Source organism: Moschus berezovskii, chromosome 18 (genome assembly GCF_049115385.1).
Source record: "Moschus berezovskii isolate FMDL1 chromosome 18, NW_MosBer_1.0, whole genome shotgun sequence".
Taxonomy (NCBI): Eukaryota; Metazoa; Chordata; class Mammalia; order Artiodactyla; family Moschidae; genus Moschus; species Moschus berezovskii.
The window spans coordinates 63,850,027-63,862,732 of NC_142477.1; the positions used below are offsets into that span (position 1 = coordinate 63,850,027).

At 34.4% G+C, this 12,706-nt stretch overlaps 2 protein-coding genes across 6 annotated transcripts in view; one reads left to right on the top strand and one right to left on the bottom strand.

Annotated features, from left to right (window-relative positions):
* The window catches only part of TRAPPC13 (trafficking protein particle complex subunit 13), a 33,127-nt gene extending 24,672 nt beyond the window's left edge, over positions 1 to 8,455 (top strand). The window contains exons 8-12 of one of the 4 annotated variants that reach the window (XM_055421982.2): positions 780 to 913; positions 2,120 to 2,318; positions 3,677 to 3,777; positions 6,296 to 6,446; positions 6,572 to 8,455. In XM_055421982.2, coding sequence (XP_055277957.1) covers positions 780 to 913; positions 2,120 to 2,318; positions 3,677 to 3,777; positions 6,296 to 6,446; positions 6,572 to 6,679 — 693 coding nt within the window. In that variant the 3' untranslated portion in view covers positions 6,680 to 8,455. The remainder of the gene's footprint in view (positions 1 to 779; positions 914 to 2,119; positions 2,319 to 3,676; positions 3,778 to 6,295; positions 6,447 to 6,571) is intronic. The other 3 variants (XM_055421983.2, XM_055421980.2, XM_055421981.2) reach the window with 3 other exon arrangements.
* Positions 8,456 to 10,041: 1,586 nt separating this feature from the next.
* The window catches only part of SGTB (small glutamine rich tetratricopeptide repeat co-chaperone beta), a 48,311-nt gene continuing 45,646 nt past the window's right edge, over positions 10,042 to 12,706 (bottom strand). For both annotated transcript variants that reach the window (XM_088827730.1, XM_055421984.2), the window contains exons 10-11: positions 12,619 to 12,702; positions 10,042 to 11,582 (exon numbers count right to left, since the gene is read on the bottom strand). In XM_088827730.1, the coding sequence (XP_088683856.1) occupies positions 11,471 to 11,582; positions 12,619 to 12,702 (196 nt within the window). In that variant the 3' untranslated portion in view covers positions 10,042 to 11,470. The remainder of the gene's footprint in view (positions 11,583 to 12,618; positions 12,703 to 12,706) is intronic.

Sequence of the window (12,706 nt, forward strand, 5' to 3'; positions counted from 1 at the left end):
AAGTTGTCTGTTATCCTACAATTATATACCCCCAAAAATAACAAAATAGCATAAAAGGAAGAATGTTTAGCATAATTAGGGAATTTTAAAAATTATGTAAAAGTACATATGTAAATTATCCCATGACTGAAATACTGTTGTATCTGTCAGTAAGACTAGAAAGTACCTTTTCTTTGATTTAAAAGCTCAAAGATTTCAAGTATAACTCATTTTTTTTTTTTTGCCCTAAATATACACTTAACAATAAACTGGGAAATCACTAATGAACACTAAAATAATTGCTTTATAAAGTTAAATCCTATAAGATTATAAAATAGATTATTCACTATATTATCTAATTTGAAATAATAATGAAAATTAAGTTAAATTATGCTGAAATAGTATAACAAAGACTTAATTAACATATTTCTGAAATGCTAAGTGCACAGGTGTATTCATTATCCTAGATTGCATTTTCACATTTTAATAATTTACCAGAAAATTTAAGATATATGTGAATGAAATTCCAGTTAAACATTTTTGGATGTCAGTACAAAAAATATTATAGTTATCCCCCATCCATTGTTTGATAACTTATCAGTTGACTAACACTTGACTTTGCCCCTGTTAATTATGTTAGGATAAATATTTCTTTTCTTGCATTAATTGTGATAACTTTGATTTGCAGGCATGAACTAATCACATTTATGGTTAATGTTTTTTCTTCAAATAAGTCAGATATTGTTGTTGAGGTAAATACTTTAAACACCATCATACTTTGGTGGATTTTTTTTTTTCAGACTGATGAAGTATTTCTTGAAGCCCAGATTCAGAATATTACAACCTCACCCATGTTTATGGAGAAAGTTTCATTGGAGCCATCCATAATGTACAATGTAGCAGAATTAAATTCAGTCAACCAAGCTGGAGAATGGTAAATATGAATTGTGAACTGTTTGTTTTTATTTTAAAAGACATGAAATTTTCTATCATTGTTACTCATGGGTGATTTATGATTTTTTTTTATTAATAAACTTTATTTTATGAGAATTTTTAAATTTACAGAAAAATTTATCAGAAAGTACAGTGCCCTCCCCATTTACAGGGTCCCATATTGTTTACATTTTAACTTGGTGCATTTTTTACAATCAGTGAATCAATATTGATACTATTAACTAAAATCCAGTTTACATTCGTGTCCCCTTTTTGTGTTGTGCATTCTGTGAGTTTTGACAAATGTAATGACATAGCCATCATGACCTTACCTTCTAAAATAATTTCACTGCCCTTTAAGTCTCTCATGGTCCATCAAGCTCTCCTTTCACATAAAAATAAGATCATCACCATTTGTACCTGGAGCACTTATTCTTTCAATTTTCATGATAACTCAGTGAGATAAATATGGAACATTTTATCCTTTATCCTGCAAATGCTAAAATTGAGGCATGGGAAGGAATGATGGAGAAGTTAGAGTGAGCCGGAAGTTTCAAGACGATGTATTCTCTCAACATCAAAAGGAGCGAGCATAGGAATAGATGATTTAATTTTTTACAAAAATGAAATACACATCTATGAGTAATTTATAAAAAGAAGAATAAATAAATGTAAGATCGACATTAATATAGATAAGTTAATAACTGGAGAAATACCTGATTTTATTAATCAAGAATGGAAATTTTACCTTTATTTTGTTAGAATACAGTAAAGTTTGTAGCCTCTCATACCCCCACAGAGGAAAACAGTAATTTTCCCCTCTTTGCCTGATCCTTTTATTCATTTTGAAAATGATTACTTAGTTTAGAATGGTATGTTTCTTTATTTTCGTTCATAATTTTAGAGAAAAGGGAGAGGATACTTAAGGTTCTGATTTCTATTGCATTTTTTCAGTTAATTGATATATGTCCAATACTTTAGATAATATATTGCATTCTATTATAAAGAATCTGAAGATTTTCCAAATCAACTGAAAAAAATTAAAGAAAAGTAAGTCCTCTCAGTTCAAGTTCTTTTCATTTGTATTGAAACTACTGATCTTTGGATGGTAGATCATTCAGGTACTATCCAAAGGAACAATCACAGCTATGGTTTTTCTTTTGAAAGATTCTAGAGAATTTTTTCCATCTCTATCTTCACCCCTCAGTGTAACTACATTTGGGTCAAGAGCATATTTGCAGCCAATGGATACACGCCAGTACTTATACTGCCTAAAACCCAAGAAGGAGTTTGCAGAAAAAGCAGGCATCATTAAGGGAGTAACGGTAATTGGAAAATTGGATATAGTATGGAAAACAAATCTAGGTGAAAGGGGAAGATTACAGACCAGCCAACTTCAAAGAATGGTGAGTCTAGAAAAAACATTGATGGGGGTCTTGGTGTGTTGGGGATTCAGATAGTTAGAACAAGTTAAATTTCCCTAAGTGTGTCACTAAAAATCAGAGCACTATAAAAGGCATTAATATTACCAGAGAATAAAAGACAAATAATTTCACTGATACCTAGGTAGAAAATTGGTATTGATATGAATGGGAAATGTTCAGATGTTAATTTATCCATCATACATGGCTTTCTACCGTATAAAGAACTTTTTTAGTTTACAAAACAAATTAAAATAACTGCATATCAGTTGTTTCCTCCTGTGGTAATTCATGCTCATTGTTATCTGACTTCCACTATATTAGAGTTATCTCTTTCTTTTTGCAATGTTTTGGAACTCTTAGATTTATACTGTATTTACCTACTCAATTCATTCCTTTTTTAAAGATGTTTAAAATGTCAGTCATCTGAAACTCATGTGAGTCCCACTCAAATTATCTTGAAAACACTGGCTGGATATTTTATCTAATTTCTACTCTGAGAGTATGGATAGCGACCAGCCTTCTTTTTCTTGTACTAGTGAAAATATGCTACAGAATCCTCTAGTTATACTGAATATTACCTTCTGAGATACGTTCTAAAATTTACCTTTAGTATTTGAGGTAAAAATTGAAAAAAAGAGAGAGAGATTACCACTGGGCCTAGTTTAAAACATAGCCATTAGCTATCATCCTGCCATGGCATTTTGATTCTACTGTCTGTCCATATCAGTGTATCTTGTGAAACAGACGTGATTTGCTTCTTCAGTTACTTCAGTGTCTTCCTCTGCCTGTTTAGGCAATAACCTTACCTATGCAGAGTTACGTTTCTATAAGCTACAGTATCTTTGGAAGCTTCCCCTTAAGATCAGACCCCCTGAAATTGCTTTACTATTTGCCTATGAGACTCTGAAACTCCAATACTTTGGCCACCTCATGCGACGAGTTGACTCACTGGAAAAGACTCTGATGCTGGGAAAGGTTGGGGGCGGGAGGAGAAGGGGACGACGGAGAATGAGATGGCTGGATGGCATCACCGACTCTGTGGACATGAGTTTGAGTGTACTCCGGGAGTTGGTGATGGACAGGGAGGCCTGGCGTGCTGTGATTCATGGGGTCGCGGAGAGTCGGACACGACTGAGCGACTGAACTGAACTGATGAGACTCATTTCAACTTTACTAAACATGGAGTAATTATAACAAAAACAGTCAGGGTCTCCAGTGCTATTTTACAAATAGTAGCAGCAAAAGAAGTTAGGATGGATAACTGTAGGACTGTGGTACTCTTTTAAAATGGAAAGGTTTTTATAATAGATGTGTGTTAACTGTATTTCTTTTTCTCATAGGCTCCAGGTTATGGAGATGTTAGGTTGTCTTTGGAGGCAATCCCAGATACTGTAAACCTTGAAGAACCTTTTCATATTACTTGTAAAATAACAAACTGCAGGTAATGCCAATATTTGTGGATGGATATCCTTTCTTTTTTACCTAAGAGAGACTTCTTAAAGCTTTTAAATATGCTATCTTCTTATAAGTTTCCTCTTGCTATATAGTCTTCTCTGATGTTGCCATTGAATACTGTAAAGTTCTTCATCTGGTAGCTAATATTACACATTTTAGAGGTCCAACTGTATAGGCACTTTTGAATATTTTATTTCCGTACCTGTGAGGTAGGTATTAATTATTCACATTCTTTGCAAAAGCAAGCTAACTCAGCTTGTGGCTTATTCAGTCTCAGAGAGCTAGAAAAGATGGGATCAGAGTTTGAAACCAGTGTATTTGACTTCAAGGTCTGTGTTCATTTCATTGTTTATACTCCTTTCACACTTCAGATTACTCAACATGAACTAGTAAGTTCTTACGGAATAATACGTTATAGATTTACTGTAATAAGATTTTTCTGAGCCATATTTATACCTAAGCTGTATCTTTAGTATTAAGAAACTGAAAAGTAGTTATGAATTTGATATAAGGGATAGCCACAGACTGGAAAACAGGACTTTGATAATAGAGTATAATCTAGCTATTGAGAAGCAAAGAGCATAGGGTTTGAGGCCAGAAAAACCTAGGATTAAATCCAGTCCTATCACTTTGCTACTCCTTGTAGTACTATTTGGTGCATTCACGCTAAGTCATTTCAGTTGTTCCGACTCTTTGAAGCCCTATGGACCTTAGCCCGCCAGGCTCTTCTGTCCATGGGATTCTCCAGGCAAGAATACTGGAGTGGGTTGCCATTGGGGCATTTTGATAATATCACAGTAATGAATCCAAATCATCATAGTCTGAGTATAATCCTTTTTAATTCTATATCTCTTACAACTTTATGGTATTAGGAAGATAAGAAGCATTTATTCTTCAAAATTACAAAATACCTACTTGTCCTGTGAAGCTTCCTAGACCTTCTCACACATAATCATAGCAAATTGTAATATAGTTTTTTTGTGATACTGATATATTCCTATAATTAATCACTAGTCTCTTCCATACTGAATTGCAAATAATTTAAGAGAAGAGATCATGTCTTATCAGCATTCTAAGTACAGTGCCTGCCACATCATAGGAGCTCAGTAAAAATCACACACAGGATAAAAACTTTGTGCTACATATACCCTTTATGGGTCTGCTTTTGGATTATTTGTTTCGTGTTTTTTTTGAGTTATAAAAAATCAGTTATTCACCAAATGACAAAGTGCTGTAATAAATAAAGATATAACAGTTTGAGTATTCACTTTACCTTTTGGTAATTCAAATAAGTTTTCTAAAAAGCACTTATTTCTTAGATCTTCAGTTTCTTCATCTATAAAAATGGGATACCACCAACCCACAACACACACAGACACATACGTGCAATCTACTCTTACTGGATTTTTGTGAAATGTAATGAGGAAATTCATGCATTGCACCTAAACTGGTCTGTGGCACACAGTGAACATTTCAGATTTTAGAGGGGAGACAGAATGATAAAAGCTAAATATCATTAAATAAATACATCTAAAATTCAAGTTTAAATTTTAAATGACTATTTTAAAATGTAGAGCCAACTAAGAGAAAAAGAGCTTAAAGAGTTGAAAATAAGTCAAGCATGGTGGTAGAGTAGCAGACAATTTTTCATTATGAAACTTTTGGTTTTGTTTTTGTTTTAAAAACAATGCACATACTTTCATTAAAAGTGTTTTTTTAACTTAATAAGTTTACTTGAACTGGTAGTATCAATTATAAGGAGAAGTAGTCTTTTTCAAGTGAATACCTGAATAGTTTACTTGTAAATCTTGCCAGTCATTTGCCGTTATCTGCATGGTAAGGGCTTCCCAGGTGACTCAGTGGGTAAAGAATCTGCCAGCAGTGCAGGAGACAGGGGTTTGATCCCTATATCGGTAAGATCTCCTGGAGGAGGGCACAGCAACCCACTCCAGTATTTTTGCCTGGAGAATCCCATGGATAGAGAAGCTTGTTGGGCTACAGTCTACAGGGTCACAAAGAGTCGGACACAACTGAAGCGACTGAGAAGACACTACATGGTAAAGGAACATAGATTAAATAGAAAAAGCACTGGACCAGCCTCAGTTTTTCATTCTCTTTCCTACAGAGTATCTAACAGAAATAGGAAGGATACATAGCAACAAGATTAGACACAGATGTCTGGAAGTCTCCCAGAGAAATGGCAAAACTCTTTAACAGATCAGCATCAGGGAGCCAGTGTGCAATAACAGAACCAGAAGACCTACATCCAGACAGGCAGATCAGTCTCAGTGCCACTGTAAACCCCAGAACAAAACCACCTCCTTTCATTTTCCCGATTCTGTCTTAAGTGAAATAAAAACGACGTGATAGATTTTCATTTCTGTTCCTGGTTTTCAGCTGGATACCATGAAAAGAAATTCACTGGCAATATGTGATTTAGAAACATTGCAGTATCCCTTTGTGAAAGGAACAAGATTTATTCCTATTTTTCTGATTTCCTCCAGCAGTGAAAGAACGATGGATCTTGTTTTGGAAATGTGCAATACCAATTCTATCCACTGGTGTGGCATTTCAGGAAGACAGCTTGGAAAGCTTCATCCAAGTTCCTCTCTCTGCCTTGCCCTCACACTACTGTCTTCAGTACAAGGACTGCAAGTATGCTCTCTTTTCAGTAATTTCAGTATTTAGGGACTGTTAACCCAGAGACATTTATTATATCCATTCTTTCTCTGGTCATTACCAATGAATGAAAACTTGGGTCTATATTTTTCTCTCAATAGAGCATCTCCGGCTTAAGACTAACAGACACATTCTTAAAGAGAACATATGAATATGATGACATTGCACAAGTCTGTGTGGTATCTTCGGCCATTAAAGTGGAAAGTTGAAGAAAATGTCCAATGTTACGCTTTTCATTGAGTTACCCAGAATTTTCTGTATTTTTGTCACCTTTGTAAAATGATCAACAGTAAAAATAAGTATATTATTTAAATTTCTTTCCTATAAAAGTAAAAATATTAAATATTTGTTTTGAAAAGAACCATCTACTGATTTTATCTTGAGTTATATTCCAAATGAACATTTGTATATTTTCTACACACGTGATTTTCTTTCATTTTAAATGACCATTGGACTTTGTTCTCCAAAAGCTCTATATTTGAGGCCATGTGTCCCTAGCAGATATCTTGAACAACGGTCAGTAAACTTTTCATGTAAAGGGCCAGATACTGCATATGTTAGACTTTGCAGGCCATGAGGTTTCTGTTGAAATTACTCTGCGGTTGTAATACAAAAGCAGCCAGTAGGCTCTAGTGACTTAGTAAAGAATCTGCCTGCAGTAAAGGAGACCCAGGTTCAATTCCTGGGTCAGGAAGATCCCCTGGAGGAAGGAATGGCTACCCACTCCCAGATTCTTTCCTGGAGAATTCAGTAGATAAGAGGGGCCTGGCAGGCTACAGTCCATGGGGTTGCAAAGGTCGGAAACAACTGAGCAACTTTCACTTTAGGCAAAAAATTGTACCACAGCATTTACAAAAACAAGCAGCTGGCCACACTTGACCTGCAGGCCATAGTTTGCTGACCTCAATCTAGAAGATACAGTTGTTTCTTAAAACTTTAGAATTATCATCATACATTATTTAGGAATATTTTCGTTAACACCAGCTTTTTTCCTCAGTCAACAAAAAAAGTTTAAAACAACTGGGGTGGTCCTCATATAATCTTGTATTTGCTAACACAGTATGAATTTTTCTAGTTGTTTTCAAAATTATCATATTGGCATCTATATTTTTGTGTGCATACAAACACAAAGGTCTAACTTTCAGTTACTAAAAGCAGATCAGAATTGGTTTTATTTCTTAAACTCTCAATTACTCTGATAACTCTAAGCTAAGAAGCCTGATCATTTTCTAATTCTAAGCCAAGAAAGTCCTATTTTTTCCCATTGAAAAATAAACCACTTCTTTTTAAAGGCATACTTAAAGGATTTCCAGCTTCTGATACTTGATTTTGAACTCTACATCATGTATTATTATTACAAAACTGTTTCTTCATGTAATCACATTAATTTACTTATGTGATATACAAAACAGTGAGGAAATTAAGACTATAAACAACTTTGCAACATGGATGTAATAAAAGTTTCAATATTTTGAAACAAAACAAATTAATGCTGTTAAATAAAAACTTAAGTTGAAATTCAAGCATGTGTATATAACTGCTTAAATGTAAATGCATTAAGTCAAATACAAAAATTGTTTTTTCTTAAATGCATAATTATTTATTGCCATGACAAACTGTTTTGTCCAAAATGAAAGCTGTATTCAGAATGAGATTTGCCCTTAAATTGAAGAGGTAATTAATGAAACGTCCGTGCAAAATAAAGTGCAAGCAGTGTAAAATTGTCTTGTCCAAAGACAGTCTTTTCTCCAAAATGAGTACAATTGATTAAATGATGAAATAAGACTTTATAGCCCCTGCACTGGATACTTCAGTAGCTTTCAAGGTGTCTTCTCATGACTGAACCTTCTGTTTCACTCCATTCAAATTTTAAAAGTAACATATGATGGTCACTTGGGATTCTGCTATATAATTTGACTTAGTTACAAAGACTGCCTTTTTTATAAGCAATAACCTAGACACATATTGTTCCTTCATTTTTAAGTAAAGGTTACATAATGTCATCTTAGAAAGGATCTGTTTAAACCATATTATAAAAATTAGATAAACAATTTGGTACATTAAGTAGAAATGTCATTTGCATACAAAGGACATTGTAAATTTTACATTTACAATGGAAAAGACCCTGGTGCTGGGAAAGATTGAAGGCAAAAGGCGAAAGGGGCAGCAAAGGATGAGATGGTTAGATAACATCACCAACTCAATGGACATGAAGTTGCGCAAACTCCAGGAGATGGTGAAGGACAGAGGAACCTGGCGTGTTACAGTCCATGGGTTCACAAAGAGTCAAACATGACTTAGCGACTGAACAACAAAAAATTTTACATTGCATCGTAACAATTACAGCTATTATAATGAAAAGTGTTTAATGGAAACCAATCATTCCTAAGTAGAATGTATATAAAGATTTACTTTAATGCCCTCTTGTTTCAGACAAGCAAAATAACATTTGGAGCATTCTTTATAATGTTAAGAGTAGCTAACACAATACAGCTACATAAAACCTTGAAATAGCGTGCAATGGGGTAATTTCAAAGTGATGAAAGTACTTAAAAAGCAAAAGTGGCTTGAACAGAATGGAAATACAGGTAAGTGGATAGATTATCTACATGTGTTATGGGAGATACATTAGAAAAGAAACAAACTAGAAAAATGAAATGGAAGAAATATACCAATTCACATTACTTCATGTAAAAAGAATGGCTACTTTAACTACAGATATTAGTAAAGACATTGTTTTAAAGTATTTTTTCTTATAATGTCTTTGATTTTTGGTATCAAAGTTGGCAAAATAAAATGAAGTTGGGAAGTGTTTCCTCTTCTCCTGGAAGAAATTGTGTAGATTTAATAGAAAGTGTTTGGTATAATTCACCATTGAAATAGTTTGGGCCTGTGGTTTTCTTTTCTGGAGGTACCTTATTTATTCAGTGAGTTTTGGCAGTTTGTATCTTACAAAGAATTTGTCTGTTTCACGGATACGGACCTACAGATGATCACAGTATTTTCTAATTATCTTTTTAATGTCTACATGGTCTGCAGTGATACCCCTTCTTTCACTTCTGACACTGTTGATTCATATTCTCTTTATTTTCCTACTCAGAGGCTTACCAGTTTTACCAATTTGAAAGCATCTGTAATGCATTCAAGATAATTATTCTAGGAACCTTTTCTTGTGCAACACCAGCAAGAATTGATTTTTTTTTTTTGCCCACACCGTAGGCTGGCAGAATCTTTGGAAGTATGGCATCTTAACCACTAGGTCACCACCCAAGTTGATTTAAGTGCAATATAGGAGACAATTGAGAAGGCTTATCTTAGACTTAAGTCCTACTTTTTTCTGGAAAAGAACTGTAGGTTCATGTAGCTCTTCCTTGTATCCTGAGCCCAGGCATTTTAGATATTTGCTCACCTAAAAGAGGACAAATCTCTAACTTAGTGTTGCTTTTAAATTAGAGCCCTTGGGACCTACATCAGAACCACGTGGTGTGCTGTGTGGAATGGTGATTCCGAGACCTTATTACAGGACCTGATAAAGTTGGAAAGGATGCCCCTGAATCTGGATTTTTAACGAATTCCAAGGTGATTATTATAGTGAAATTATCAAACTGTTCTAATCCAACAAAGGGAAAGAAAGGAAAGTTGGTTTTTAAATTTTAAGATACCAAATAATTAGCCTTTTGAGATAAACAGTTATAGTAATACAAAATTAAATCAGTCATCAGTACTACTGATTTAATTTTGTATCACTGTTTCAGTTTTCTTTCACAACACTTGTGAAATTCATTATGTGTCCACCAGCTTTACGAATTATATAATTAACAAACCAAAGAAATTCCAGCTGGAATTAGAACAGTCTCATCCATCACTCTAGTTAAAGCCATTCTAATACTTAATGCCACTTCTCTTCACTAACTAATATGTATTCTAATTTCAGAACAATATTTCAAGTCCCGTGTTATGTTTAAGCTGCATCAAATTAAGAAGAAGCATAAAAGTGACATGCCAAGCCAAATTATAGCAGAGGATGAATATGAACAAGAAGTGTTAATGACATACTTTTTGTAACCCATCAAATAATTACGAGTTTAAAAAATCAGTGTCTGCAGGCACATAATTAAATGCCACTTAGGAAATCCTTAAGGGCCAAGCTATTGGCTTATTTAAATGTATATATATTTGAAAGTTTCCATGGTAAGGTCACTAGAGAAATTGTGCTAGTGAAATTGAATAGTTATACAACTGACCTAACCAATATTATTAAGGATTTCTAAATGTATTTTATTATGCACTTAGCATAAGTGGCCATGCTAATGTTATCTATACCAAACTGTAGGCAAGATTAGTTAAGAACTATGCAAAAACCTGAGCACCCTACATTCACTTTCTATACATTCACAGCATCTATTTTTTTCTTTTCTAAACAACACCGAATACTGCTTTCCACCAGCTCTTAAGATTTTTGTCACCCAACAAAATAAGCAGCATTCAAGGCAGTACTGGCCCCTGTCATATCTTCACTACTGACAGCACTATCAAAGCTAAACCCAGTAACGAATTTCTTCTCTCCAAAGATACTACTCAGTGGCAAGTATATTTCTCCTAAGTCAACATGAGAATCCTTTCTTCTTAGTTCTCTCCCCTTTCAAATAGTTTGTTTATGGGAATTTGGTGGTAGAGAACTCACCAGTAAACAGCCCTACTGTTCAATAAATATACTCTGCTATTAAGTCTAGTATACAAATACAATGAAGATTTGAAAATGGAACCGTGTCCAGTTAAGTGCTATACTGGCACTTAACAAGGCTACTGATCACCTGCTTACAAAGGAATCATGTTATGGTCAAGTCAACATAACATAATCATGTTATGTTACCTGTTTGTGATAAACCTATTGTCTAGACAGATTTATTTTTTAGATTTGTTTTTGTTTTGGCCACTATCTACAGCAGACACTTGAGAGCCATCACCAACTGCATTCTGGGTGAGGGGCCCCAGTCAAGTCAGGAATGTTCTTCAGCACTGCTGCTGAATGACCTGCTCCGGATGTGATTTCTAAGTTGCTCTATGAGTTCAGGATTCTGCTGCTGTATCTGCTGAGCAAACTGCTGTCCCCTGTAGTAAAGAGGCAAAGTAGTATGAATTAGGGAATTTCCAACCACACAATACCAACACATAACTGCAAATGATGTGGATACTACCCAAAGGGAACTTTTTCTATAAAAACAAGTTTTAGATTCGACTTATCTGCAAGTGTATTAGCACCTCCATATACCATTAATACAGTGCAGTGTTCTTTATGAGAAAAACACCCAAGCTAACAAGTGAGTTCCTGAATTGAGTGAAATCCACCCCTCCCCCAGCCAGTGCTTAACCACAAATAAGCAAAGGGCTAAAAAGAATATGCTTTTTATTATATGTGTGCAAATATAATGCAAGGTATTTGTTCTTGTAATCAAGTCAGTCTCTCATATAGCAGGTGTCACACCTATTTGGAAATGCCTATGAAGTCACCCTAACTGAGTTTTTGAAAGGCAGAAATTTAATCCAAACTACTGAGTGTGTACCTCCCAGTTGCAAGTGTTAGCTATCGCAAAAATCATGCCACTTAAAGATCACTCTAAAAATGCCATATTGCAATTGGGTTTACACAGTTGGGATCACAAACAAAAAATTATATTTGTCACTTCATATAACATTTCCAGTAACAGCATCACACAGATTCGAAAAGCACAGTAGCCTAAGCAACTTGGATGGAGGTAGAGGTAATGTGTTCAAGTAAAGAAAAGATAAAATGAGTTCCTTTAGCAATGACATGCACTGCAAAAGTCTGAATTAAAGTATCCTAAATCCTAAATACATATGTGTACATAAAACTCATTAAGTAGATATTTGTCATCTGATTTGCTAAAAAAGATTTTCTTGGATCCAATCTTCTGGACTCCTGCCTTTCAGGCAGAAAATTTCAATTTATGAACCACTTTTAAAACTAATGAGGTCACTGATAAGTAACAGTAAAAGATAAAAATTTAAAAAGAAAGCCTGGTCCCCTTACCTTAGAGACAAATGGTAAAACATAAAGTACTTAAACTGTAAAACATAAAATACCTTTTTTGTTTTTTTAACTATTTCTATTTTAAATAAAACTTACGCTTGGATGAGGCTAGACAGGTCAGTTAGGCCCCCAACACCAGCAGCAGGCCCTCCAATAGCATTTGTCATCATTCCTGACATTCTAG